Source organism: Pocillopora damicornis, chromosome 5, assembly GCF_964200805.1.
Source record: "Pocillopora damicornis chromosome 5, jaPocDami1.2, whole genome shotgun sequence".
In the NCBI taxonomy this organism is placed as follows: domain Eukaryota; kingdom Metazoa; phylum Cnidaria; class Anthozoa; order Scleractinia; family Pocilloporidae; genus Pocillopora; species Pocillopora damicornis.
Window position 1 is genome coordinate 4,934,917 of NC_142674.1, and position 27,089 is coordinate 4,962,005.

The 27,089-nt window shown below is 38.3% G+C and overlaps 3 protein-coding genes across 3 annotated transcripts; 2 read left to right on the forward strand and 1 right to left on the reverse strand.

Moving 5' to 3' along the window:
* The first annotated feature begins 1,330 nt into the window (after positions 1 to 1,330).
* Positions 1,331 to 23,831, forward strand: LOC149044812 (putative ATP-dependent DNA helicase HFM1). Its single transcript, XM_089206284.1, has 37 exons — positions 1,331 to 1,492; positions 1,622 to 1,723; positions 2,354 to 2,793; positions 3,277 to 3,381; positions 3,748 to 3,810; positions 4,173 to 4,243; positions 4,857 to 4,989; positions 5,257 to 5,408; positions 6,002 to 6,082; positions 6,332 to 6,505; positions 6,806 to 6,852; positions 7,195 to 7,348; positions 7,496 to 7,584; positions 7,861 to 7,904; positions 8,176 to 8,277; positions 8,593 to 8,618; positions 8,784 to 8,903; positions 9,095 to 9,142; positions 15,955 to 16,001; positions 16,341 to 16,474; positions 16,912 to 16,959; positions 17,359 to 17,439; positions 17,867 to 17,958; positions 18,058 to 18,164; positions 18,312 to 18,359; positions 18,448 to 18,511; positions 18,948 to 18,981; positions 19,177 to 19,258; positions 19,348 to 19,394; positions 20,335 to 20,420; positions 20,524 to 20,556; positions 20,642 to 20,692; positions 21,469 to 21,629; positions 21,785 to 21,891; positions 22,475 to 22,536; positions 22,903 to 22,963; positions 23,546 to 23,831. Exons 2-37 carry the CDS (start codon positions 1,674 to 1,676, stop codon positions 23,686 to 23,688), a joined length of 3,387 nt encoding a protein of 1,128 aa, XP_089062410.1. The 5' UTR covers positions 1,331 to 1,492; positions 1,622 to 1,673; the 3' UTR covers positions 23,689 to 23,831.
* LOC149044813 (uncharacterized) lies at positions 9,695 to 14,883 on the reverse strand. Its single transcript, XM_089206285.1, has 11 exons — positions 14,728 to 14,883; positions 14,448 to 14,606; positions 13,854 to 14,015; positions 13,540 to 13,701; positions 13,284 to 13,388; positions 12,890 to 12,951; positions 12,562 to 12,619; positions 12,106 to 12,298; positions 10,698 to 11,369; positions 10,271 to 10,365; positions 9,695 to 9,892 (listed from the first exon to the last, which is right to left on the reverse strand). Exons 1-10 carry the CDS (start codon positions 14,827 to 14,829, stop codon positions 10,304 to 10,306), a joined length of 1,737 nt encoding a protein of 578 aa, XP_089062411.1. The 5' UTR covers positions 14,830 to 14,883; the 3' UTR covers positions 9,695 to 9,892; positions 10,271 to 10,303.
* Positions 23,730 to 27,006, forward strand: LOC113680278 (uncharacterized). Its single transcript, XM_089206286.1, has 7 exons — positions 23,730 to 23,953; positions 24,292 to 24,346; positions 24,464 to 24,576; positions 24,711 to 24,924; positions 25,307 to 26,024; positions 26,259 to 26,300; positions 26,564 to 27,006. The coding sequence occupies exons 2-7, from the start codon at positions 24,328 to 24,330 to the stop codon at positions 26,622 to 26,624; spliced, it is 1,167 nt and encodes a 388-aa protein (XP_089062412.1). The 5' UTR covers positions 23,730 to 23,953; positions 24,292 to 24,327; the 3' UTR covers positions 26,625 to 27,006.
* Positions 27,007 to 27,089: the final 83 nt, after the last annotated feature.

A 27,089-nucleotide genomic window follows, 5' to 3' on the forward strand; every position in this document is an offset into this window, starting at 1 on the left:
AGTGCCCCAGTTTCCAGCCTAGGCAGGGAAATCAATCTGCTTCAATAGCATAGCCCAGGATTTTTTTCCTTTTTTGGGGGGGGGGGGGGGGAGGGGGGTGGAAGGGTGGTATTCCTAATGATTGGGTGCTCTTTGATAAAAGGATACCAGAATCTTGCTTTATAGGCGTGCCCCATTTCCCTCTAACCTCCAATAAGAACAAACAGGAAAGAATAAACTACATGCAATTGACACAGACAGCGTTTTTAGTAGTCAATAGTGAGGAAGACGTCTATTCTATTCCTTCTTAAAATTTTTTGCTTGAAAGTCTACCATATTTAGACAACCTATTCTAAGTAATATAAATTCAGAAAAAAAAGCATTTGCGTGACAAATGTGGCAATGGTTCTCATGAATTGTTTAAGATGGGAAACCTATAGCCTATCCCAGGCGTTCACCTTGTAAGACGGAACGAAATAGTCAACGGCGCCGTTTACTATTGAGCTTCGTCGTCCTTACTGAAATTGAACATGCTAGAAAACGTAATTGAACTCCGTAAAGATACTTTGACAACTTCTGAAGTTACCGGCCAGTTTAGCTTCTATCACCTTCCGCGTTAGCAGTCAGCCATATCTTACCCCTCTAAGGAACGACGAACATTCCAGATATTACTAAAGGAAAGCCTTTATTCAACCCTTCGAAACGGGGCCTAAAAGAGCTATCATATACAGAGTGATACTGGGCTTTCGTATTTTGCAGATAATAGCATATACGATTCAGGCTGAAAATTTCAACACTTATTGATCTTGTCCGTTTTTAACCATCCTCTGCCCATCTTGGTTTTTTTTAATGACTCTTTTTTTTGTCTTTCTCCGGGCAAACTATTTTAACCCTAAAACTCCAAAGATCTCGTCCATAATTCTCCCTCCTAGCTTCTTCAGATTTCCTTGTAATTTAGTTGAGAGAATTTGGAATTAGATTAAGGTAACATCTACCTGATAAGTTAGAGTATTCTCATAACCTGTTTGCTGGATAATGTATGGATATTATTGGGAGAAGTTTCATTTTCATCACTTATGGGAGTTAAGGGTTAAGACTATTGGCTTTCCTCCAAGTTGTGACGAATATCTGAAAAGAAGTGAAAGCTTGGTAATAATGAATAGATCGTCCTACATGACAGTTGTCTGTGTTTATCCTCTTTTCTTTTTATTACTGAATTTTTGAAATTAAAATTATCGATGCAAGAGCAATAATCGTGGAAAAAGCCAATAAGCCCCTTGCCCCACTCCCCACGGTTTATCATTTGTCGCGGCGAAGTGGCATCCCGTGCACGCTTTTTCCCGCCAAAACTGAAACTTGTCCAGGCGCAAAACAAATTTTGTTACAAATACAGACTGAGCTACGGTAGTTTTTTCTGTGCTTCTTTCCGCTCTATAATCTCAAATAGCCATCATGAGAAGGAAACCGTGCACTTGCCTTCCTTAGAAATCTAACTGCTCGTTATTATACCAAGGTAAGATATTGTTTCAAACTTGAATTCAATTTTTAATTATCCGCATCTCGGAAGTCGTTTGCCGAAGTTGTGTCTGAGTGCAATGGTTTGTGTCCGATATTAACATGATATTTGTACTTTGTCTTTCAGGGGATATGTTAAAAGGAAAATAAAGTTTACGCAGCTCGGTCCACCTTGACCCATGGAACTACCACAGAATTCTCAAGCTCGACATATCAAACAAGGCTTTGTGTAATTATTTTACTTCAAGTAACAAATTACGTTCGCATCTTTTTCTCGCAGTTTAAGAATTTTTTCCTATAAACTCCTTTTCAAACGTTTTTATATAGAGGTTACATGTTCTAATCTTTCGATGTTCATATTCATCGATATATATCATGCATGCATAGATGAAATAATTAGCTTTTGTAATTAATCGAAATTAGCGTTATTTAAACTTGTTTTTAAATTGCGGTAGGAAACGCTTAAATAATCTGTGCTGGACTTTCGTATTATCTGTAAATGACTGGTGATAGAGGTGAAATATTCCCAGGCTAAAGTAGAAAAAAAAACAATTAGTCCTTCAGCAGAATTTTTGCAGTCACTGCTGTTAATATTCATCAGACCAAGAAAGCCTTTTGTCCTTCCCAGGTTTATGTTTATGACTGTGAATGGCTTCCAAAACTCAAACTTACCTAAACACTTAATGGCTCTCCCGTTATTTACTCTATCAAAATATCAAGCTCTGTGTGTTTGGAAAATGGAACAAATTAACCCTTACTATAACCGAAAACAGGAAAGATCAATAGCGGAAACGCAGTCTGTATAAAAACTGTAAGACAGCTGCTTAGTGGAAAGATTTTTGTAACATTTGTCTTACAGGCCTCCTTTTAAAGCAACACGTCGAACTGTCCAAATACCACCTCCATCCCCGCCAATGTTAGACGACATACAGTCACGAATGTCCCAAAACGATCTCTCTTCCACACAACTTTTCCGTTCAAACGCTGACTATTTCAACAGCAGGAGATTTAAAACTTCGTCCCACCCTGTTGACTCATCATCGTTTGTTACACAAGCATCAACTCCAAACAGCTTTGCTAGCCAATGGAACCAGAAAGAAAGCGAGTGGTTTGTAAGCAGCTCGCAGCGCACCCAATCCAGGTATTTACAACCATCGTTGTTATACGATGAAGAAGAAGCTGATTATGCGCATGAAGTAGTGGCACAAGATTCACCAGAGCTCTTTACTCAACACAGTGACTTTCATTTACGTGGTGCTCCGTTCAATGCGTCTGAATTGGACATGGAGGATTCAGAAGGTACAATAGCTCTCTTATGTTGTGCTCTTAAGATGTCGTACAACAGGCAAAAGCTCTTAGGCTTTCCTTAATTAGTGCTACTACATTGTATTGCATGGTGTTAAAATATTTCGAGAAGTAATATTAATATAAGAAGTAAAAAAAATTGGTCTTTTTTACCCATGATTTCTGAACCTTTGTGTCCTGTTAGTCCCGAAGATGACTTGCTAAAGAACACTTTTGATGTTTGGTTACAGGTTTTACGATATTACCAAAACGCAAAATTGGGCTCAGAATCACCTGTAGTTCACTTATTTGGAAAACTGAAGCATGTAGTAACCTTAACTGATCAGGTTTGAAAACTAACACTCAAACAAATATTAGTTTCCCAGCATTTTAAGCTTAATGCTAGATGAATCTTGATCAGGAATGAGTGCACACATAGCAACGTTTTTCGAATAAACCATATCAAGTTTCATTTTTTCTTAAATTATTTTTTGTCAGGTTTTGCTTTTCAAGATAATGTCCCTGAAAAAGAAAATCAAAGCTTTTATTTGGCCTCAGTCCCACGGCATAACTTTGACACTCCAGCTCAACTTTTTATACCAGGTGAAACGCCATGTTTTTTGTTACTCTTGTCTTAGTGTGTTGTTGAATATTGTCATATATAATGGCTTTAGAAATTCAGACAATTTTGCAAATTAATAGATGTCAAACACAGGTCTACACTATTGGCATAGCTTTCAGAGGTGTGTTTTCTACCGAGAGCCACGCATTACTCACGCGTGACGGGAGTACATTGCACCTGCCTTTACTTGCCTGAAAAACGTGAAAACGACAAAAACAGGACTTGGTCTGTAGGCTTCGATCTCGGTGGATCAATAGTGACAGACGCATTAGTAGTTTAATTTCAATAAATATTTATCTCACCTTGTCTTTTATCTTAAGCAAACTTGTAATTCATCTGCTCCTTAGACTATGGAGATCAACCTGAGAACCCGAATGCAGGGATAGGGCTTCGCTCTGTCAATGAGATACGTATCCTCTCTAAAAATAGGAACACTTTCAATAGTTAAGTAAGAAAACAATTTTCAACGAGTTAAACTTACAATGATGAGATCAGAATAGCGTTTATTATACTGCTCGCAGGTAAATGTAAATGGTCGGAATACTAGAGTCGGTACCAGAGGAAAGAGAATCGCGGTTTGTTTCGAAAGAAAGTTTCGTAGTTGAAAATGATCGATCTTTCCGATGGAAAACTTTAAAAGAATATACCAGTCCGCTTAAACTTAGGATAAAAGGTTTATCTTGGTAACTCATAACATAAATTGATATTATCCAGTTGAAGTTCTGAAAAGTATATATGTTGAGCATCTGTAGATTTCCTTGATCATACAAAGCCAACCCATTTCGTTCAGTATTTAGCAATTTTCCCTACTTTAACATCGTGCAGTCAAAAGTATTTGACGAGGTAAGCCTTGCTCTAACATTGCGGTAATTAACATGAGAGTCTTTTCGTGGGAAATCTGATAGGGAGGAGAAATGATGTATAAGAGCTACAAAGAGGGGCCAGGCCATGAACTCAGCGAAGAGCCTCCTTATAGTCACATTAAAGTGATGCCAATATGTGAGATGAATGGTAACAACTGATATTGATTTTAATGAACATTTTCAAAGATTCCAATCTACTCTTCTTGACAAAGCAATGCTTGGCTTTTGAGGCCTAATAAGGCCGAAACAGCCGTACGTGGCAGCTGACACGATCGCATAATTTTCCCTTGTTTCTTCTCCTTTTCTTCTCTCCTTCTCAATTTCTTGTTTTTTTATTCTTTTGTTTGTTTTCGATACTGGAGGCATAGTGTCATTATCATTGTTGCCTTGATGGGCATTCTGTGTTGCACCACTTGTACCTGTCATCAAGGTAAAAGGTAGTTTTTAATATATCAGAAGCAATGCTTGGAACATAACAATCGGAGCTTGTCAATCTATTTGTAGTGGAGGTCTGTTAAAGTAGTATATGTAGGTAAGGATGCTACTGCCTGTGTCGTTTCACTAAGTTCTGAAGCTTTACCTTTTAATAACAGGTGATGTACACCGATAGACCTCTTGTGGTGTGCGCTCCAACAGGTTCTGGAAAAACAGTAATTTTTGAGCTTGCTGTTATTCGTCTTCTTATGAACTGTGAGGGAGGACTAAGTACAGCTAAAGTAGTTTATAGTAAGTGTCTATGTAGATACAACAATAAAATCTCAAAGAGCTGATAATGTAGCTTTATAAGGCTTGTCTTCCGGCCTTTCACTGAAAAATTCAACATGAATTTTGAGACGATTGCGTTCGTAAATAGAGGATGATGCAGTCACGGCGTAAGCGTTGCTAACTGCATCACGTTTCTTATATTATTTCCAACTTCATTTTCGTGTTAATTTTTTAACGCTCAGTTAAGATATAAATTAAGTCTTTCCGCCTGATTTTCCTCATGGACAGTGGCCCCTATGAAGGCATTATGCAGTGAACGCTTCACTGACTGGTCGACTAAATTTGGACCGTTTGGCTTAAGATGCAAAGAAGTAACAGGCGATAGTGAGTTGGATGACCTCTATGAACTGCAGAGCGTCCATGTGATAATGACCACTCCTGTAAGTCCAACGATCGATCGTACTATAAGCACACATGGACATTGGTCGCCTGACGAGCCAGTTAACCAGCCATTTGTTTACTGAGTCAAAACGTCAGTAGGTAGTTGAGTCAATCAGCGAATCACTGTAAAGAGTTTCTGAAGCTGGCATTTCGAGCGTTAGCCCTTCGTCAGAGCGACTAGAAGGGGGCTTTGGAAAATCTTTACGGTGGTCAGTTTACATTATCAACTCAATTGATAAAACCACTTATCTTAAATACCCCCCACTGACGTAGTCCTGTAGTTTCTTTAGAAACTTACCTCCTTTCGGTAGTCAGTAGTTCAGTTCGTGTGTCAGCCAGTCATGAAGTTATTAGTTAGTTTTTCGATAGCTTAGCTGGCCAGTCATTCAGTCAGTTGGTCTGTCAGCCAGTCAGTCAGTTATCAGTCAGCCAGTCAGTCAGTTATCAGTTAGTCATTCGATCATTCAGCCGGCTAGTCATTCAGTCCGTTGGTTTGTCAGCCACTCAGTCAGTTATCAGTTAGTTATTCGATCAGTCAGTCAGGTAAAGTTTCAGCATCATTGAAGTCTTTTTTTTCCCTTTCGATCAACAGGAAAAATGGGACAGCATGACAAGAAAGTGGAGAGACAACAGATCCCTCGTGCAGTCAGTCAAGCTTTTTCTCATTGATGAGGTACCTGACTTTGAACTGCAACAGGGTTATGACTGGACGCAATGAACGCGCAAATCCTATTGATCCAACATGATCAACATAATTTGTTTGATAGTAACAGGATTATTCATTACTTTATATCTAACTTCGAGAAAGGCTTGAACTTATAACTTAATCCTTGAGTAATCTTTTTTGGGGCTTTATCGAGTTAAAACTTGAGAAAATTCAAAATAGGAAGCAATTTGCTATCCATACTCCCTAATATTTTAGGTTCATCTTATTAACGATGACGCAAGAGGAGCCACTGTTGAAGCTGTCATCAGCCGTATGAAGACCGTTCAATCCACTATGACCCGCTGCAGCACTTCAGGAAATACCAGAAGTCTTGGTAGAGCGGGCATGCGACTTTTGGCCATCTCAGCTACCATACCAAACGTGGAAGATGTAGGTTTCTTCAGTACGGTCACTGGCCAAAATAGTTACATATAGGTTTCTTCACAGTCGAGGGCTTGAGTTGGGAGGGAAACATGACTCGAGCTGGAGGAAAAACATAATACAGGCAGACCACTCACTAAACAGTGGTGATAATGCTAAAGTTAATTCTTCGAGGAAAAAAGCTTCGACCATTGATGTTTCCGGATAGATTTGGAAAATGACTGCTTTTTCGGGGAAATTTAGAGCTGACCTACGCTTCCCTGTGGGGTAAAATATAAGGTTAAGTGTTTATATTTCCGTTTAAAACAGATTTCAGCCTGGCTTGGAGGTATTGACTCTCCTGCATCTCGCTACAGGTAAGAGATAATTGTCCTAAATTTTTTTACTTCTAGCATTCTTCGTACACAAGAATTGCGAAATGAAAGTTTTGTTCCAATTATGTAAAACTATTTGCTTTCTATAAGATGTAAAATAAAACAAAGAAAAAAGTATACAGGAGGGGAGGTTGTATTCAATTCCATTCCTTCTTGCCCCTTCCAATGGGACTCTAGGACTGGGTGGAAAGTATATCACAAATATTATGGCGAAAGCCTAATTTCTTCTCCCTTTCCACCCCTTTTTCCACCTCTACCTCACCTTGGCATTCCCGTTTAGACTGATCTAAAAACTCTGATCGCATTGAATACCTTCTTTTGCAGTATGGACGATTCACACCGACCAGTGAAACTACGTAAAATTGTTCTTGGTTTTCCAAAGGGAAATAATTTCTCTGACTTCCGATTTGACTTGTCTCTGAATTATAAGCTAAGTGGCATCATTCAAACTTACTCAGATCGGAAACCTACTCTTGTGGTGAGCAAAATGTACCGAATGGTTACACATAAAAAGGTTGAGGTTTATCTTGTTTAAGGTAGGAGTTATTCGTGATAATGCACAAATATGTTTAGTAGTATATATTCCTGCGTTGAAAAAATAATATTGTGGTTTATTCTAAACCAGTTTTGTTCAACACGCAAGAGTGCTCAGCAAGCAGCACAGACGCTTATGAAAGACGCACGCTTTATCATGAACTCAGAACACAGACAGAGGTAAACCGATCGAATTGTAATTGTTAGGACTGTAGAGTTTGACCTGTTCCGTTTAGCAATTAGCTGCATAACTGAAGGAGAAATGTATCAAAAAGTAAGTGTGGCTGTTTGTAATAGATCGCGAGTTAAACAACACTCGTGTATCATAAAGTCACTAACACCACAATTAGCCTTACATGTAACAGTGTTAGAGCCATGTTACATTTACGACAGTGAAACAGTTATGTTACGACCCATTGAAGGTTTACATCTACTACAACATTAATTATCTTATAGGCTTCAGAGGATTGCTAACTCTCTTCATGATTCTAAACTGAGAGGTGAGTGACATGCATTGAGCGAAACACATTGCTTGCTTTGAAAAGCCAACGAACAGGGGGTGAAGTTATTTTCAACAAAGCGGGGTCGAAACTTAATCAGTGAATTTGTGATTCGAATTAGTTTTCACACTTTGTATCCGTGGTAGGAAAACACCTCGATGTCAGTCCTAAAGTTATTGTCTCATAGGACTATTTTGAGTACTTGGACAATTTAATCGGGGTCTTGGTATTATCTTTTGTCTTTTTTTTCACATACGACTTTACTTTGCAGAGTTAGTGATGTGTGGGATTGGGTACCACCATGCAGGACTCGATCCCACGGATCGAAGAAACATTGAAACAATGTTCATCAAAGGCGACTTGCCTGTACTGTGTAAGTATACACGGAGACTATCGGGTAGTCTTTGACCCTGAATAATTTTACCCATTCTTGCCTATCCATGTAGTAAACAGGGAGTTTGTCTCATATGAACCAAGTATACATCTTAGCTCATCAATCGGAGTTCTCTTAAAAGAGCTTAGTTTGTTGACCATCAGCCCGCACGATCGGAAATTCTCTGGCTCAAAGAAACTCTAACTTCATGTTGGTCCCCTACTCTAGCCAAATGTTTCACTTATTTCTTCCTTTACTTAGTGAAGAAGTTGTTACCTGAGTATTATAGTACTTTTGCTTTCCTTATTTTTTCAGTTGCAACTAGTACTCTGGCTGTAGGAGTAAGTTTTTTTGCGTGTGTGTCTTTTTTATCGATTTTCCAATAAAAATACGATAGCATCTATAACATTTCATAGAATGGATCTTCAGAAGAAACCCATCTTTATTTGTCACTAAAAAATGTAATATTCGTCAAAGATTAATTTGAACAAGAGTTTCATTGTCAGGTAAACCTTCCCGCTCATCTGGTCATCATCAAGTCAACATCTCACTACGTCATGGGCGTGTTTCAAGAGTACTCAGAAACACAAATACTTCAGATGATTGGAAGGGCAGGAAGACCTCAGGTATTTTCACCGATACTAAACGTAGCGAGACTGTCATTTGTGGGACAATCCTAAACATTCGTGAAACATGGCTGACTTCACCGTTGGCGTTTTGTTTGTTTGATTGTTGCAAGGGTTTAATCATTTACCCGATAGGAAATGTTTACATCTCACAAACCAGTCTCATTGAATACGAATTTTCTTTTTCTTAGTTTGATTCCTTCGCCACTGCAGTCATTTTGACAACAATTGCAAACAAGGTATGTTATACTGTGAAAGCTTTGTACGTTCCTCTCTCATTGAGGATTTTAATTTTACACATGAATCCAAATCAGAGCCGGAGGGTTAAAGCTGTTAAGATTTCACAAATACCCTAACAAATAGGTAAGAATCTCAACAATCCACGATCTATAATTGCCCGTATCTCCATACGGGCCGAGAAAGGGCATCTTATGTGACACACTTTTAAGAGAGGAAACAGATTATCCTCTTATAATATATCCTCTTAAAACTTAAGTACGATTGTGTGCGTTAACCTTAGTGAAAGAAACTGTGCAGTCTACCTTTTTTATCATCCTTATTATTTTCTTAACTTGTAAGATTTTGAACTCCTTATTTCTGCCTTGTGAGTCATTCGTTAAGGAAACAGGTTCAATTAACGAGGATGAACCGTGGTTTGTTGCAGGGGGTTTTTGAAATAATTTTTGTCTCAGTCGCTCTAATGGCAGAGAAGTGTAGACCACCAACTGAATTTCAGCGAAAACTGTTGCGAAAGCAATTTACTCGAGGAAAAAAAGAACAAGACAACTGAATTTAATGTTTCCGATCATTTTAATAACATATTTCTTTCAAATTCATAATTGACATACGTGAAAGCATTACAAGTGATTGCAAAGAGCGCATACGACTTCCACATTCACAAATATCTTTAACAACACTTTTTCATATGTAAAAAAAAAGGAAATCAGTCTTAGAAGAAAAATGCTGGCAACTCGCGTCATGTAAATCACCTGTTAGTAAAAGAACAATAACAAGAATAGGTAGTGAAAACCTTGAAAATAATGCGTATCACGGTTAAAGATTCTGTCTTTAAACCAAGGCTATCAATACCTCAACAATTCCAAGGCATAGTCGACTACTTCCTCCGTATGGATAAGTTTTAATGTATCACCCGACGCGCGTAGGGCAATCAGTTACTGCAGCCTAGGCTGCATGAGATTTTGTACAGCTCAATCAGAAGAGAGCGTAGCTTGTTGCACTTTCGCTCTTAATTCTGCAAAGGGTCTCTTGTTTCTACATCTCCTGGGAGCTGATCGTGAAGTCTTAAGAATGATAACGCAACGAAGAATTATTTTAAGATGAACATTCAAATGAATATTTATACAAACCTGCTGGGTCTGATTCAGCACTTTGCATGGTGATCAAGGGTTCACAGTTTCTGATGGATTAGTATCATATGCATGAGACTGCTCCACATAGGGTACTTGATAGGATTAGATGAGAAACTCTATGTAAGTGTCAGGTGTAATAACACTAAATTTCGAAACCACTAATTGTAGCTACAATGACATAATCATCTAAATTCCTAAGATTATGAATACCCCATTCGCAGACTATGCCTAATCATTTGATTTCTCAAAATGTAATTTTATTTACTCAAATAGTTGGCTTCCAAAGATTACTTATACGGATAGAGAGACTATTTTCCTGACATACACGCTTATAAAGAGTAGAAAAGATTAGGTTGCTTATCAACGAACGCTCTAGGTATCTCATGCTTGGGTGTTAAGAGGAACTAGAATGTAAATTACAAACCTGTTGGGTATGGTGATAATTGTTGGACTTGCATCGGGCCAGATCCAATGTAGTTATGAGGAAACGGATTCTGTTCCGCAGGTATCCAAAATCCCTGATCCATGTCAGGCATGTTGTTATTTGCCCATTTGTTTGGTCTAACGTTCATAGTTAACGGAGCTTTCCAGGTGTTTGAAGAAGAGGGCAGTGGACATGGTGCTATTCCTGGTATAGTCCCCACAGGATTAACAGCACTTGGATTCTGTTCTGCAGAAATGTTCATCGGTGGGGGTGTTGGCCAATTGTTGGGGAGAAAAGGCCTTGACCGTGGTGCTTCTCCTGGAAACGGCCCCACAAGATTACTAGGATGTCGATTCTGTTTCGTAGGCACACCGTTTCCGTGGTCTGTATAAGCCATGTTGGTTGGCCATGCGTTGGGCACAAAGTTCATCGGTGTGGGAGTTGGCCAATTGTTGAGAAGAAAAGGCCTTGGCCATGGTGCTACTCCTGGAAACGGCCCTACATGTCTTCTAGGATGTGGATTCTGTCTAGTAGAGAAATTGTTTCCTCGGTCTGTGTAGGCCGTATTCGTATTTGGCCATGCGTTGGGCGCAATGTTAATCGGTGGCTGAGTTTGGCGAGAGTGAGAGGCAGGATACAGTACCCTTGGTGTTTCCATCCTGCAGTGTCTCCCTATAAAAGAGAAAAAAATATATTATCTATTTATTAAGATGGCAACCGGTATCACGTATACGTTGCTCGACTTTGTATTTAACTGCTCTCCATCTCCTTACATTCCGTTGAATCGTGTTGCACTGACTCAGTTTTGTTAAGGGGTATGCATAGGCATGTGTTGTATTGCCATACCCTCGTATTCCGTTGTGTTATAACTGTTGTAAATTACGACCTGATGCAGCACTCTCCTGGGTAGCTTTGTTGGCCCTCTGGCGTTCTTTTTAACAGATTTCGTCGTGCCTGGTTGAGAGTTATTCGTTCTCTTGCATTCAATTTGTGCAGTCCTCTGCACTACGTTTTGGCCTAGTAGCTTGTGTTGCGTTGAATGAGCAAGTTGCATTATGCTGCATTCACCCCGGTAAAATCTTATATCGTAATGAAGCGAGAAAAGTCACGTAATAACAGTTACGTGGCATTACTTCGCACGCTGCTGAGTTATATTGAATAATACATTTGTGTTGTGTCCCTCCCATCTGAGCTGGGTGGCGTTTTGTTGCATTCCTCTGCATCGTGCTGCGCTTAAAAGTTCTCCGTTGCGCTGAGTCACCGAGTTCCATTAAGCTGAATTTTACCCTAGACTGTATGGATACTTAAGAAGCCATATATATAAACAATGAGATTCACTAAACGTTAGTGTGTATGATCTTAAGCTGCTTCGCTTAGTCTGTACTCTTACTTGATCTCTCCTACTTACCTGGTGGGCCGGGACAGATCCTTGGCGGGAGATAACTTGGTTTGGGATGGCTCCACGGAGGCGCCTCCAACCCAAGCATTTGTGGAGGACCGCATGAACGCATTCGCCGCCGCTCTTGGGCTATCGGCTTGTCGTAACGTCTGCCCATCGATGCTTTTTTCTTGGGTTGCACCTCTTTATTTGGATAAAAATTCTGTAGATAAATTATGCCACAGGAAGCCCGTTAGCATAAATTCCTCGTCAATCACATCTAGAATTAGATTATTTAAAGGAATTTTGAACCTTTTTTTAGGAAGACTGCTTTAATATCAATTAAACATTTTAGGCTCTGGGTAGAGATTGTGGAAGATAACGATATTCGTTTTCTATAGTTAGATAAAGAAATGACTAGCTCCAAAAGAAGAAGAGGTTAATTTCAAAAGATTCACACAATCTGCTGAAAAAAAAATTCTAGACCTTAGTTGCTGGTCGAAATTCTCTTGCTAGAGGGTTCAATGTGGTCCCGTTGACACCACTGTGAAAGTAAACAAAACGAAGAGTATGTTAAGTTGAATCGTGACTTTGTAATCTAGTATTTTGAAAGACAGAACTATTCTCGACACCCTTCTGCGCTGTACTCTTACCCTCCAACCTAAAACTCAATCACCGTCTAACATCTCCGTTAATTTTTCAGAACATAATCCGAGTAAGGATTGTTTGCCACTAAGCATTTGCAGGTCCTACTCCTTGAACAGACCAGCTACACAGTATAATCAGTGAAAATTTCGGCCGTGAAATCTCTTACCTTTCAGAACTGGTGTGTGCAATATATTCACCGTGGCTGTTATGTTGGGAAACACCAGAGTTCTGCGTCAAAATTTGTAAAAAAAAAAAAACCATTAAATGACTATGATTAAGTAATTTGATCCTAAGTTGTTGTTTTTCCATTATTCTGTCAAATCTCACGTATTAGATTGTTTCCTAAAAAAGCAAAAATTTATTGCCTGAAAAACAAATGGAGGCCTTATCTACCTTTCTAGAAAAATAGCAAATTGTCAAACTTGATAAAACGTCTTTCATGTCACCTGTAGGAGGCTCAATTTTTTCTTCAGAGAAGTGAGAAAATGTTTAACTCAATGATACCTCTTTCTTGCGACCTGTAACTTGCCTCAATTCAGGTTTACAACCACTGCTATTACCTTTTTCAGACGAACGAATTCATGGGTTGGTACTCGTTCAGCTGTCTTTCTGCTGCACTCTGCATCTTTTTCGTTCCCTCTTTCGGGGTCACACACGTGAACCACCTGTGTAGAACGTGGAAACAAACGTGTCATGGTGACTTTTTGCATAACAAACTTTGTCTTCTAATTTGAATTATGGATCTCTTACTCAAGAACGAAATGGAGGCTTAATTCACCCTTTTAGAAAAGTAAGAAAATATGAACTAAACGATACCTCTTTCCTGTCATCTGTATCCCTGCTCGACACAGGTTCAAAACCATTGTTATCAATTTTTTCCTCACGAGAGCAATCGAGGAATGGTACATGTTCAGCTATCTCTTTACTGCACTCCGCATCTTTCTCGTTCCCTATTTTGGAGTCATGCACCTGAACCATCTGTGTGGAACGTGGAAAAAAATGTGTCATGTTGATCTGTCCCAAACCAAACATTGTCTTCCAATTTGAATTATGGATCCCTTACTTAAGAACGAAATGTAGATTCAATTTATCCTTTTAAAAAAGAAGGAAAATGTGAAACTTCTTAATACCTCTCTCCTGTCGCATGTATCTCGGCTAAATTCAGGTTTACACCCACTGTTAGTTGCCTTTTGCGCAAGAGCGGACTCAGGAGACTGTACTCGTTCAGCCTTCTCTCTGCTGCACTCTGTATCTTTCTCATTTTCTCTTTCGGGATCTTGCTCCTGAGCCACCTGTGTGGAACATGGAAACAAGTGTGTCGTAGTGATTTTTCTCTTAACAAATATTGTCTTCCAATATGAACAATGGATCCCTTACATCAGAACGAAATGGAGGCTCAATTATCCCTGTAGCAATATAGGAAAACGTTAAACTTAATGATATCTCTTTCCTGTCATCTGTATCCCATGTCAACTCAGGTTCACAACCTTTGTTATTTACTTTTTCAAAAAGTTAATAACAGTGGTTGTGAACCTGTGTGCATTCGGGGTATGGTACTTGTTCAGCTTAACCGCCTGTGTGGAAGTGGAAACAAACGTCTCATAGTGATCTGTCCCACGTCAAACATTGTCTTCCAAATTGAATTATGTATCCTTCTGCTAAGAATGAAAAGTAGGCCCAATCTACCCTTTTAAAAAAGAAGATAGCGTTAAACCTGGTAATACCTCTTTCTTATCACATGTATCCCGGCTAAACTCAGGTTCACAACCATTGCTATTGACGTTTTCCACACGAGTGCACTCTGGGGTTGGTACTCTTTCAGCCTTCTCCCCGCACTCTGCATCTTTCTCGTTTCCTCTTTCGGTATCTTGCACCTGAACCGCCTGTGTCGAATGTGGAAACAAACGTGTGGTAATGATTTTCCCCATGGATCCCTTACTTCAGAACGAAATGGATGCTCAATTTACCGTTTCAGAAAGACCGAAATGTTAAACTTGATAATACCTCTTTCCTGTCATCTATATCCCGGTTCAACTTAGGTTTACAACCACTTTTATCAGTGTCTTCCCCTCGGGCCCCTTCGGGGAATGGCACTCGTTCAGCCATCACTTTGCTACACCCTACGTCTTTCTCGTTCTCTCTTTCGGGGTTATTCCCCTGGACCACCTGTGTGAAACGTAGAAAACAAACGTGTTGTAGTGATGTTTACTATAACAAACATTGTCTACCAATCTGGACATGGATCCTTACTTCAGAATGGAATGGAGGATTCATTTAATTATTCAGAAAAGTTGGAAAATATTAAACTTAATAACACCTCTTTCCTGTCAACTTTATCCCAACTCAACTTAGGATTACACCCACTGATATTTTTCTGGATCGATCGATCGCCCTATCTGTCAGACTAATTGTCTGAAAGTGTGTATTTGGCTTCAATTTCTAAGTATCCATGTAATGAGAACTAGTGTTGTGCACTTAATTTGATTTTTGGTCTAATGTGAAGAAAAAAGGGGGGGTTTTAGGTGGCTCTCGCACTGCCAGGGTCGGTGGTGATTTTGGTGCTCCTTTTCGAAAACTCTGATAATACTAAATTGAGATAAATTGTATACCTTTTCTACTACGTCGCTTGAAGCATCCGTGTCATCACTTCCGATGAAACCCTTCATGATTTCACTGACGGCGAATAACGCCTGCCACAGTGTGACGAAAGGCATAGTCGCAGATAGTGAGAAAGGTTGAGAAAAGTTTGAATGTGTCTTTGTTAAGTGACGTCACAGAGGTAATTGATGCTGCGCGTGCGGTTTTCTAATCGTTAATTGGTGAAATTAGCTGGCTTTTCGTCACTGAAACTGTTACTAAGTTAACCAAAAAAATTAGCCGATTGCATGAAAATAAACAATAACTGGAACTTCAGTCTATATTACGCGCCCTTTATTAAGCGGTTACTGATTAAATTCCCCTAATTCACGTCCCATATGTCCTGTAATTAAATCTCTGTAATCTCTTCATCTCTACCAAGTGGATTCCGACATCCTTTCTTCTTCCTAAGTTTTACAATTATTTTGCTATGCATGTCTTTGAAACGGTGACCTTTAAAAATAACAAATTAATTTAATAGATTCAAAACCACCGGGCTATCACATCTTACGCGGCTATGGTAGATTTGATTTGATTGAGCAACTTTCATTCGAAATCCTTTACTTCTCTTTGTTGTTATAATTTGTTTTGCAGGAAAAGTATACCGGTCTTCTTGAAGGCACTCAGAAATTGGAGAGCAGGTCTGTTTCGCATGTGAAGCTTACTAAATGTTTCGATTTGCTTTAGCTCTTTTGTTGTGCAGAAAGAAAAGAAGTCTTAAACGCGCGCACAGAATACTTACCTTATTTACAATAGACAGAGGGTCCAGAGAATGTCAACTCTCCTATTATTTCTCATTCGCAGACTTTGTTTTATTAGATTATTAGTCGTTTGCTGTCTAATGTTCTAGCTGTCAAATGAATGGCTGTTTTTCATAGCCCTTAGCTCATGATATTTGTTTTAAGTCCTCTGTGAGGTGTGGTAAACTAATCCTTTTTAACTTTTTTACTGATTGAATAATGGTCAATTGTTTATTGCAGTTTGCACCATCACCTAATCGAGCACTTGAACGCAGAAATAGTCCTTAACACTATCACAGACGTTTCTATTGCCATAGAGTGGTTGAAGTCCACCTTCTTGTATATAAGAATATTAAAGAATCCCACACACTACGGTAAGTGTGGCATGTACGATAGGGATATTCCGTCGTCATCCAGCATCTGGCGAAGTGGACAGAGCTGTAGGTTGATGGTTCTCCATAATAAAATTCTCCGCTTAAAACGGAGAATTGAGAATCCAGTCATTTAACGATTGCAACTCAAATTTAGAATAATTTGCAAGCCCAAAGGGGTATCTCATCGTTAAAGATGTTTCTCTATGTCAAAACCTTTTCATGTGGTGTCTCTTCCAGCTTGAGGGCTTTTAATAAGTTTTGAAGTAAATGGCAAACACTGCTAAGAAGGAGGCAGATGGAAGTTCCATCTGTATTTTGATGACGTTAATTTCAGCAAAAATAGGCGGAGATTGCATTTGAAATAGACAACAAAATTCGTCTGTTGTCAGCTGTCATTGAATACTGATTATTTTTGTTTTCTTGTTCACCTTACATAGGGATACCTGAGGGACTTGAGAAAGAGGGTTTGGAACAAAAGTTACAAGGTATTCACAACAGCATTCCTCGAATTAGTCTATAATACTGTTTGATTTTTAGTTTTTGTTTCTTTCTGCTAGTTTTTTGCTCTGCTTGTTCTTTTGTTTTGTTTTGCCTTGTTTTCCTAAGTTTTTATCGATCAATTCAAGTAATATTCTAGGCTAGTCTGGTGTGATGTAGGCCTACATGGTACGAAAGAGACTTGCCTGCTTCTACTTACGATAAGTAAGTCCTAGTAATTTTAGCCCTTGCTACCTGAGGTCTGTCCAATCAGAAATAATATCATGTATGTTTTTCTTTTCTTTCTCCAAAATTCTCAACTATTGATAATCCCAAACCATTCACTTCAAAGACAATCCAAGCTCCTTCGAGGAATATTTCGTTACTAAAATTTATTTATTTTGCAGATTTTTGTTTGAAGAGCCTCAACACACTGGAAAAGGCTGGGCTCATAAAAATGGACGACGGTTTTGATCTCAAGCCCACAGGTGGTGATGCAAACCATTCAGTGTTAATAGAATAGAGCACAGTATATGAATTTTAAAACACATTTTCAAAGTGAACCACAGTAAAAACGTTGGGTTAGGAATTGAGGCCGGAAGATAAACTAGTTTATGACAGAACTGGAGCTAAGAACGCTATCCACTTACTCGTAGAATTGATTCACATGTGACCTCATCGCGCAATTTCAGAGCATTAATAAGGAAACAGATGATCTTCGGTGGGTTAATCATAATATGAGACCAAATTAGATAAAACATTTACGAGAAGATATATAGCAGCAATCGAAAAGAATTACTAATCATATAAGTGGAGTTAACGGTTTACGTTAGAGGTAGAGGGTTTCATTGACCTCTACTCCTTTTTTCTTTTGAAAGTGAAATATTGATAATGATGATATAATCTTTCATTCAGAGCCAGGTCGCCTGATGGCCAGATACTGCATTGCTTACGACTCCATGAAACAGTTTCTTAACATCAAAGGAACGGAAAGTCTTAGTGATATGGTGAGTAGTATTCCTATTCTGTCTTCGTGCAGCGTTGATCGAGAAACTTGATATTATTCTTGAAGCACTAAAAATATGGCGCAACGTAATGACTTTCAGGTTGATCTGGTGTCCAAGTGCAGAGAATTTTCCGATGTCAAGCTACGAATGAACGAAAAACGAGTACTAAATACTCTAAACAAGGACAAAAACAGCGAAAATGTAAGGTATAACTGTACTACTAGATGACCCTTTCGGAGCGTAAGTTTATATTTCATGCTCGAGCTGTCATTTACAATGGAAAGCAAGCTTCAATGTTTGCTCTGTTTTATTTCGTTTTTTGTTGCTGTTGTTGTTTTTTTCTTCACGGGAAGGTTTCCAATCAGAGGAAGAATCAAGTCAACGGAACAAAAAGTTAATTGGTAAGAAACTGAATAATGCATTTTTATTTCCTCTTAAACCTTTGATGTGATTAATGTTCTTAATGACATTCTAATAACACTTTTTCAGCCTTATACAAGCCACGCTTGGTTCACTTCCAATAGCGGAATTCTCCTTAAGCCAAGATGTTGCGGTCAGTTTGCACATTAGCCTTTTAATTTCACTTCTTATATCTTAAAAATCAATCCTTCGCACTGTCGGCCAAATTTCTCTTATAATTTCATCTCTTATAGTTTGGTGTTCAATCGTCAATTTAATTTTCATTTCATTTTCTTTCTTCTCATCAATTCTTTTCCTGATAATGTTTTGTTGTTGTGAGGTATAAAAAAAATTATTTTCGGGCAATCCTGGGAGTGAAGGGTCGAATGGTCGTAGTGCATTTTTTTAACCGTAACTCAAGCATACAATCCGTTAGATGGCTTGGAAAAATCGTTTTGAATCAGAAATATTACAATTAAAAGAGCTTTTGTCTGAAAATGAAATTTTTAGGCAGGTTAACGTTTCTTTAAATCTGATAGTAGGAAACCTTTCATTTTGTCGTACTAACTTACAGTTTTTGTTTTGAGCAGAAAATATTTCGAGCCGGACAAAGAATTACTCGCTGTAAGTAACGAAACTTTTTGAGAAAATTTGCATATGTTAACACCATTCTCCCATTCGGTCTACTTTTAATAAATACTCCTCTCTGTAATAACGGATTTCTGGAGCTCCGTATCACGGAAAGTAACTTTCTGATGACTAATATCTCCACCACAAAAACGTTTCATGAAAACTCAATGACGGTTTTTCAATTTCCAGGTTTGACTGAGCTACAATTGTTGAATAATAATTTTATGTCACTTCAGAATTCAGTCATTCTCGCGAAGTGTATGAGAGCCAGGTAACTTTTGTTTGAAAGTTTGTGTTTTTGCTTTTCGTCTCACAACCGATTCTGTCGTTTGAAACTTGAAAATTAAAAATCTGTTGTAGATTATGGGAGAATTCCAAGTTCGTCTCAAGGCAACTAGAGAAAGTTGGTATGTTATTCAGCTCTTGGTGCTTTGGTATCATTTTAAACATTGCCCTGTCCACACTTATGATATGACACATCCTAAAACGGTCTTGAGGGAAATTTAATGAGATCTGATGGCTAAATCACTATTTGAAATCACCTTTGCTCTTCTTGTTTTTTTGTATCGGATAATCCAAATATTTAGACAGGGTGCAAAATATTTCTAGTGGGCAGTTAACTCTCACGCTCTGTATATTTCATTCTCTCTACTGGCCGCAGAATATTTCTTTATTTATTCAACCATTTTTAAAACATTTGTCATCCTTGCAATCTGATTGGCTCTCACTGGTATAATTTATTCCTAAATCGCACTATTTTATGCTATAAATCGGTTTTTTTTTCTCAGCCAATCAGGCAGCTTTACTAAAACACAACAACCAACCAATTACAAAGCTTGTTTAGAGAAATCAATTTAATTGCTGGAAAATAAAATACATCTTTTGCAACTTTTTACAAACCAGCTCAATATACTGGATCAATAAAATATATGTAGAGACTACCGAAACTTGACTGAATTTTGGGATTTTAAAATAAATGTAATAAAGTGGCAAATGAACTTCGTGTCCTGCAAATTTGGTCTGAGATTATACTTGTGATTTCAAATAACGCGTATAATTCCAGACCAAATTGCATTGCAACTCAGTTCAATTACTGTACAACTGTAAATTGGTTTCGAAAATTTGGTGTCACATCAGGTGTCACCCTTCAACGGATAAGTTTGACAATTCTCATCACTTTTTTAAAAGGATAATGATTTTAAAGGGTGAAACTCAGCTTCCACTGACATCCCCTGCGGCAGTCTTTGTTTTAAATTTTTGTGAAAATTCTACTTTATTATTATTATTATTATTATTATTATTGTTGTTATCATTATCGTATCATTGTTATTGTTATTTTGTTATTAGGACCTTCTTTGTCGGCTATGATGGTCAACGCTGGGTTGACAACCCTCAAGAAAATTGAGGAAACAAATCCGAGAGAAATAGAAATGGTATAAAAATGATTGCAAGTTATTTTGGCAATCTCCTTTCAGTCATTCACTGCGCATATATCAATCCTCAACAATTCAATATTACGTGTTATTAACTTTTCAGATCGTTAATCGTCATCCACCTTTCGGAAGTCAGGTAGGTATGGTCGGCTTAATATATCTGTGGTTTATGAATAAAAACACTTGTGATATGCAATATATCTCTCCTTCATTACCTTTAGATTCGGGAAGCAGCTTCAACTTTACCAAAATATGAGGTTTCTGTTCAGCAGGTATATTATTTAGTCCATCATTACGGAATATATTTCTTGTGTTGTGTATTTTGTATTGTGTGTAGATGTGTGGGTTGACAATAGGCGTTTCTGGGGTTGATCAAACTAACTGACGAACGAGAGCTGGATAGATGCAGTAAAAAGAGTATTGGCTTTGAAATTAGTCGTGTAATGTAATGTAATTACGATATTTAGACAGGGTGGCCCAGTTCAGCTCAGAGCTGGTTTAAATGGGGGGCTGTATAAACAATGACATGGCAGACCACAACACCGGGATCCACGTTCCTTACTCTTTGCGAGAAGTGTCTTTGTTCTGTATTGTCCCCTGCTAACCAGTAAAAAGAAAAGACAGGAGACGGGACCTACGGTTTATCGTCCTTATCCAAGAAGACTTAAATGTCTAACCATTTGATGATGTCAAATCAAAGGTAGTACATTCTCCTCAGTTATATGAAGACCCTGAGTGTTAATAGGGTCTAGTGGCAAATAAGACTTAACTAAAAGGAGGTTAAAAGACTTATCCTCTCAATATGCTGAGAATTATTTTAAAAAAACCGAATAAAGGCTCAAAAACATATTATTTTTAGGTTGCCTAGCCACGCCGACCATTCGTCAAACAGCTAATTTATGATTTGCCTCGACCGTCGTCACTGGCAACCTAAAGCTAAAAATAAGCTAGTCCTTGAAACTCACTTTACAAACAATGAGCATAACCTACTTGACTTTCGAAAATATCAAACAATGGTTTATTCACTTCAAAATTTTCTATGTTAAAGACAGGGAAACATCAGCCAAATCGTTCCGAGATTGTAATTACAGTTACCATGATGAACTACATCAAGCGAAAAGATGCGATTGGGTCAGCAAGGAACAGCCACTTCTGCCTTCTGGTGATCGCTGATAATGAAAACAACGTGGTGTTCAAACAGAAATTAGGGTAACCAAAAATTTGTTACTCCTCAACACCTGAAACTTTATCCTCTTTTAGTTTCATCAACAGGAAAAGTAACAGTTGACTAAAGATGTTGATCATATATTTTGAGGTTGATGAGCTATCCACTGAACAAACCACTTTCATTGTTTTTACGACAGAGATTTTGTGTTTTTGAAAGAGGGATACTGGAGTAAGAGAGTTGACGTACAGCGAACGGCTGCTCAGTCTTCAGATTTGAACATACACCTTATCAGTCAAGAATACGGTACTGATACAGGAATGTATATATCATTATTGGATCAATATAGGAACAATATCAGTACCTGGGCAACTGCGCACCTACCCCTCCCCCAACTCAACATTAACCCTAACTTGTTTAAGTGATTGTTGTTGCGTTAGGGAAGGGGTAGGTGCGTAGTTGTTCAGATGCTAAAATTGATCCAAAATATAAATCATGTTCGTTCTTTGGTCAGTAATATTTCACAAAGTGCTTCATCTCGGTTTTATAATTTGTGGCTCAGCGACGTGCTCGATGTACTGTTTTCTCCTTCGCTTCCGATGATAAATGTTGCCGTAAAAATGCTTCTTGTGTTCGTCGTTTTTAATGTTATTGATCATTTTTTGTGAGCTGCATTGCCAGGTTTCAATCCTCTGCTAGCTATACTGTCTTAAATCGAGTCCTTTTTGAAAATTACACCAGATCTGTAAAACTCGATCAATGTTGCTGTTAGTGGTAACGTTCACTTTATAGAGAAAACTTACTCGGAATATAGGTTAAGAAATGATTTCCATTTTTTTGATGACTTGTAACTGGGACAAGCGCACAGTTTCATTTTATTTCTTTTCAGTTGGTGTGGACGTGAGTAAACGGTTCTCCCCTCAATACAGTGTTGGGCAGCCGTATCTTATCGTACGTATTAGTAAATTTTCAAATTATAGATCTGACTTTACTTTGATAAACCTACTCGAATTTACTAATCTTTTAATCTTAGCTGAATTTTTGATCTAACTAGTTATTTAGTTGGTTATAACGGTTAAACATTCTCAAAGCAGATTCACGACGTCGTATTCTAACTTTTATACCTAGTGAGAAATTGATAAGGTATTATACGTACTAATGCACCACAGTTTTTTTTAATACTCTTTTTTCTATATAGTAATTTATTTCTTGAGCAGAAATCGAGGAAACTTAAAAGCCTGAATACCCACAGTTTGTTATGTGTTATTTATCTACAAGATTTGTAATCGTCTGAATACAGATACTTTTTTCCATCAGATGAAGAATGAACCACAGGCATGTGCTCCCAAACTTGTGAAGAGCAATGCCTCTAATTCAGGTAAATTTTTGTCCTCGTTTTTCAAACTCTCTCCGTACTGTCGCGAGGAGGAAGTGAATGTAGCCTCGCACATCCGCAACGAAGCAAAATATATGATGTGGCTTAGGTCGTCCTAAGGACAGCTTCACCCATAATGACGATCCCATCATTTGCCAACTTAATACCATTCGGATCGTTACACATCAGATTTATTCACAAAATTAATCATTTCATTTTATTTACGATATGGCTGGACTTCATAAAAAGCACTGAAAAATTTAGATGCTAAGATAAAATTCGTTGAGATAGTGTGAATCGAAAAAAAAGAAAGAAAGAAAAAGGAAAGAAAAAAATTGACGATTGGAATCCACTTTAACTCTTTTTATGTCGGGCAGTCGTCTTGAATGAGCACATATAGATATGTTTTTGGAATAATTTGTACTACTGATGAAAACTCTACCTTTCATACTCTTCATAATCACCACTAAAATTTCAAATTCGTTGACTGGAATGCTAAATTTATAGACTGGAACACTGAATTTCTAAACTATCGAACATCTCCTGCGTGTTCAGTTCTCACACATTGCATTTCTTCCACATAAGAGTCGAATAGATGCATCAGCACATCCAAGGCCGGAACGCCAAAGGTCGCTTGTAGTCATCGTTGCCTCAACAAGGAAGTATATCTTTTGAGAGTTAATCATACCTATATTCCTCTTCACAGACGTTTAATTATTTGCAATTAAGGTATCGGTCGGTGTCAATCTCTATCCATCAGTCATTTCGTGGAAATAGTGAAAATTAGGGATATTAGTCCACCATCAGTAGCATTCTTTTGTAAAACTTTGTGATTAATTCTCTTCGGGTCATGCACATTTTGCGCATTGATAGGCTTATTATTTGATACATTTACATTTCGTATCAATTAAAACTTCCTTGACAATACACACATGTGGCCATCAATGCTGCAAACAAGGCGTCAGCTCTAAGACAAGGAAAAGGAAGTCACAGGTAAGTTGACTTGAATGACTCTATTTGTTTTGGGTCTTTTGTTTTTGTTGTTGTTGTTTTTGAATTTTTTCAATATTGTTTTCCAATCCAACAAGACTGGGCGTATCATTGCTTGCACCAACTATCTTGCTCCAGCCAGTCCTCGGCGTATATTTGCATGTGTGAATTTTGGCAATGGTTAGCGGTAGTTACATAGGGTCACTCTTTGCGCAGGTCTTCAATAGATAGTTCCATAGAAAGCGTAAGAACCTCTTACAAGTGAGAACAGCCTTAACGCCTTAACAACTTAAGCTGATGAAGTGATCATTAACCATCAGCTTGTATCATGACTTGTTTAGGTGGAACAGAATAAAGAACCAAATTGTTCACCATTGATGAGTACACCAACTATAGGTAAACCGCTTTAAATTGATCCTTAATGATTTGATTAGTTATGGACTCTCATTAAAAACATTCTTAAAAACGATTATTCATGGTCAAATAAATTACTTACTGCACTTTGCTCTGTAGATAATCAAAGAAAAATTACCGAGGTGGATGAACACGGAAATATGAATTCCTTCCTGAAAAACCTTCACATAAGAGCGCAAGCCATTCCTGGCACGCCAGCCAAACGCTTAAAGGTAACTGCCTGTACTAGTTACCCACTGTTCGACGCATAATGAAACATAAATGAGGGTTATTTTATAATATGAAGATCCCCTTGCATTGTTGTCTGAGTTAACTCAAAAGTCTCATCATGATCATTGCTCTAAAGCCATCGGCGCCGGAGACCGTTGGAGCCAGCTATGTGGATTTAACACTGGACAAAAGATTTGGTTATACGCGCAGGATCCCTTTTCACATCTGTGAAGAGAGAAGCGAGGAGACTGTGGTTGGTGAGAAAGAACATACGAGAAGCCTTTGTTGGGAAGAAGTTGACTGGCATTTAAGAAAAAGAGAAGAACAAAGGGATACCAGTAAAGATGAAGGTATCATTGTGTTTCATTGTCTCGTTTTGAGGACCAATATTCGCGTTTTTGTTTCTTTCCCTCCTAATGTAAGGCCATAGGATTTTACTCAATCATTTTTTAATGTGATCTAATACGTACGTTCTTTCTGACGAAAACTGAATTTCATAGGGGTGTAAAAACCAAGAATACTACACACCCTCCCTAAAATTTGGATGACCTCGTATACGGACGTTATTGTGCTACGGAGTGTCATTATACCACAGGGTCCCCTGGTCAGTTGTAAAGACAACAATTCGCTTACTGGGGCCACTTTTAACACACGGATGTCTAATGCAAAATCGTTGGGGAACAAATAATGTTATCTTAAAGGAAAAATTAAAATGTTTCACCATTTCTTTAGATCAGTTTGATGATGAGCTGCCTTGCTTTAGCTTGAATGAGCTATGGAATGACGATGAATTAGCCTTGACTTTAAATGTTGAAAGCGATCCTCACACCAGCCCACAGGAGCTACACTCGCAGCAAAAGAGGAACAAGTCTTTGCACCCTCTTTTCTTCGACGTGGCTGCTCCAGAAAACCGCCAGAAGATATCAGTTGTCGAAAGGCCGATGCCAAGAAGCTCTCGATTCAAAGCAGAATCTAACGCGAGAGTAAACTCATGTGCTCCCTTATTTCTAGGCAGCAGTCAATCTAATAGGCACTTGAGGAGAATTCCCCTGCCTGTACTACCACCCCCACCCACCCCTGAAGCAGAGGATTTTGATCTAACAGGTTACTCCGGGTCCGCAAGGGGTACATGTAGCAGTTATTGGAATAAAGGGCAACTAAATCTCACTAGCACAGGAAGAATGAAACAGTGTTCTAGGCTGAGATCGCCATCGGAGGACCCCTATGATGTTCTAGAGGCAGAAGATTGGAATATCCTGCCTGTTGTTTCTAAGCCTGAAGGACAGACCAACGCTTTAAGCTCGAAGAAGAAGACAGAGAATGAAACTAATCTTTTAGGCTCTCAGAGTTCAACCACGTTGGATACACCATCAATGCAAGGAAGCAGTTGTTTACAGAAAGAGAACGTGATAGCAGTCGAAGATGAGTACACACAGCGATGTCAGCAAAGGTATCGTATTTGCATTGTACTGATTCGTTTGTGAGCCAAAACTAAAAGATACGCGTAGAAAAATGAAGAAATTGTCTGAAAGCATGAACGCATTATTCTCGTGAAGGAGAAAATATGAAATAAGGAAGCATCTCTTACTCTAATCCGATGACATTTATATTTTATCATTGCCGCACGTGAAGATGTTTGACGATTCTGTAAAATCAACTTTTAACCTTTTTCCTTTTATTTTAGTCCCTGTTCTGCCTCCTTCTTCTGTTCTAAGTCTTCTGAGAGGTAGGTTTCCAATTGCAAAGGCATATAGTAAGCCACACGCTTCTGCAACGTCTGTATTCATTAAAGATCAAAGTTGTTAGGCCTAAGCTATTATGATAATCTTTGAAATATTAACTGGGTTTAATTTTATCAATAACATGACTTCCGGTTACCGATTCTTTTGACCTAAAGAAATGAAGTTATACATAGCAAAATATTTGACTTCGTAATGGCGAGCAGTGTTGCTTTCCGACCCATAACTACCCCGCTTTTACCCATTACAGCTGTGAACAAGACTTCGAAGAGAAAGACGCATTTGCAGGGATTTTCAATGGATTGTTATAGACTGAAAATGGAAAATAAGACGGGGGAAGAAAAGGGTTCGTGTGAACTCTATTATCAAGACAATGAGAAAGTATTGCGAACATTTTGTCAACAAATAACCACATTTCAAAGTTATCTCGAAATTTTGAGTTGGACCGTGATAAAACAGTTAAATTGGATTTTTCAGTTTGATGTCAGTTTGTATTCTTTCGCAGACATCTACTAATTTAGCTTGATTAGATTGTAACCGGTTATCTTTCGTATTTTATTACTTTCACCAAATGTGTTTTATGCACCATAACAGCAACAAATCCTACGAGGTCTAACACGGCCACCTGCAGCCTTGACAGTCACGCCACTCGAGGAAATAAATATTTATTACTTTGTCTCTTCATATGGGTTTCAAGGGGTTGTAGCATCACTGTGTTATCCACTCTTGTGCTGGAAATAACTCATTATCTACCTCTTCACCGGGTAACAGGGATT

Excerpts from the sequence above, each read along its gene's own strand:
- LOC149044812 (XM_089206284.1), top strand. The coding sequence starts at position 1,674 with ATGGAACTACCACAGAATTCTCAAGCTCGACATATCAAACAAGGCTTT. Across the intron at positions 19,259-19,347 it reads GCGAAGTGTATGAGAGCCAG|ATTATGGGAGAATTCCAAGT; the intron begins GTAACTTTTGTT and ends AATCTGTTGTAG. Across the intron at positions 20,557-20,641 it reads ATCCACCTTTCGGAAGTCAG|ATTCGGGAAGCAGCTTCAAC; the intron begins GTAGGTATGGTC and ends CATTACCTTTAG.
- LOC149044813 (XM_089206285.1), bottom strand. The coding sequence starts at position 14,829 with ATGGCTGAACGAGTGCCATTCCCCGAAGGGGCCCGAGGGGAAGACACT. Across the intron at positions 13,702-13,853 it reads ATACATGCGACAGGAGAGAG|ATGGTTCAGGTGCATGACTC; the intron begins GTATTAAGAAGT and ends CGTTCCACACAG. Across the intron at positions 11,370-12,105 it reads GATCTGTCCCGGCCCACCAG|GGAGACACTGCAGGATGGAA; the intron begins GTAAGTAGGAGA and ends TCTCTTTTATAG.
- LOC113680278 (XM_089206286.1), top strand. Across the intron at positions 26,025-26,258 it reads ACACAGCGATGTCAGCAAAG|TCCCTGTTCTGCCTCCTTCT; the intron begins GTATCGTATTTG and ends CTTTTATTTTAG. Across the intron at positions 26,301-26,563 it reads TGTTCTAAGTCTTCTGAGAG|CTGTGAACAAGACTTCGAAG; the intron begins GTAGGTTTCCAA and ends TACCCATTACAG.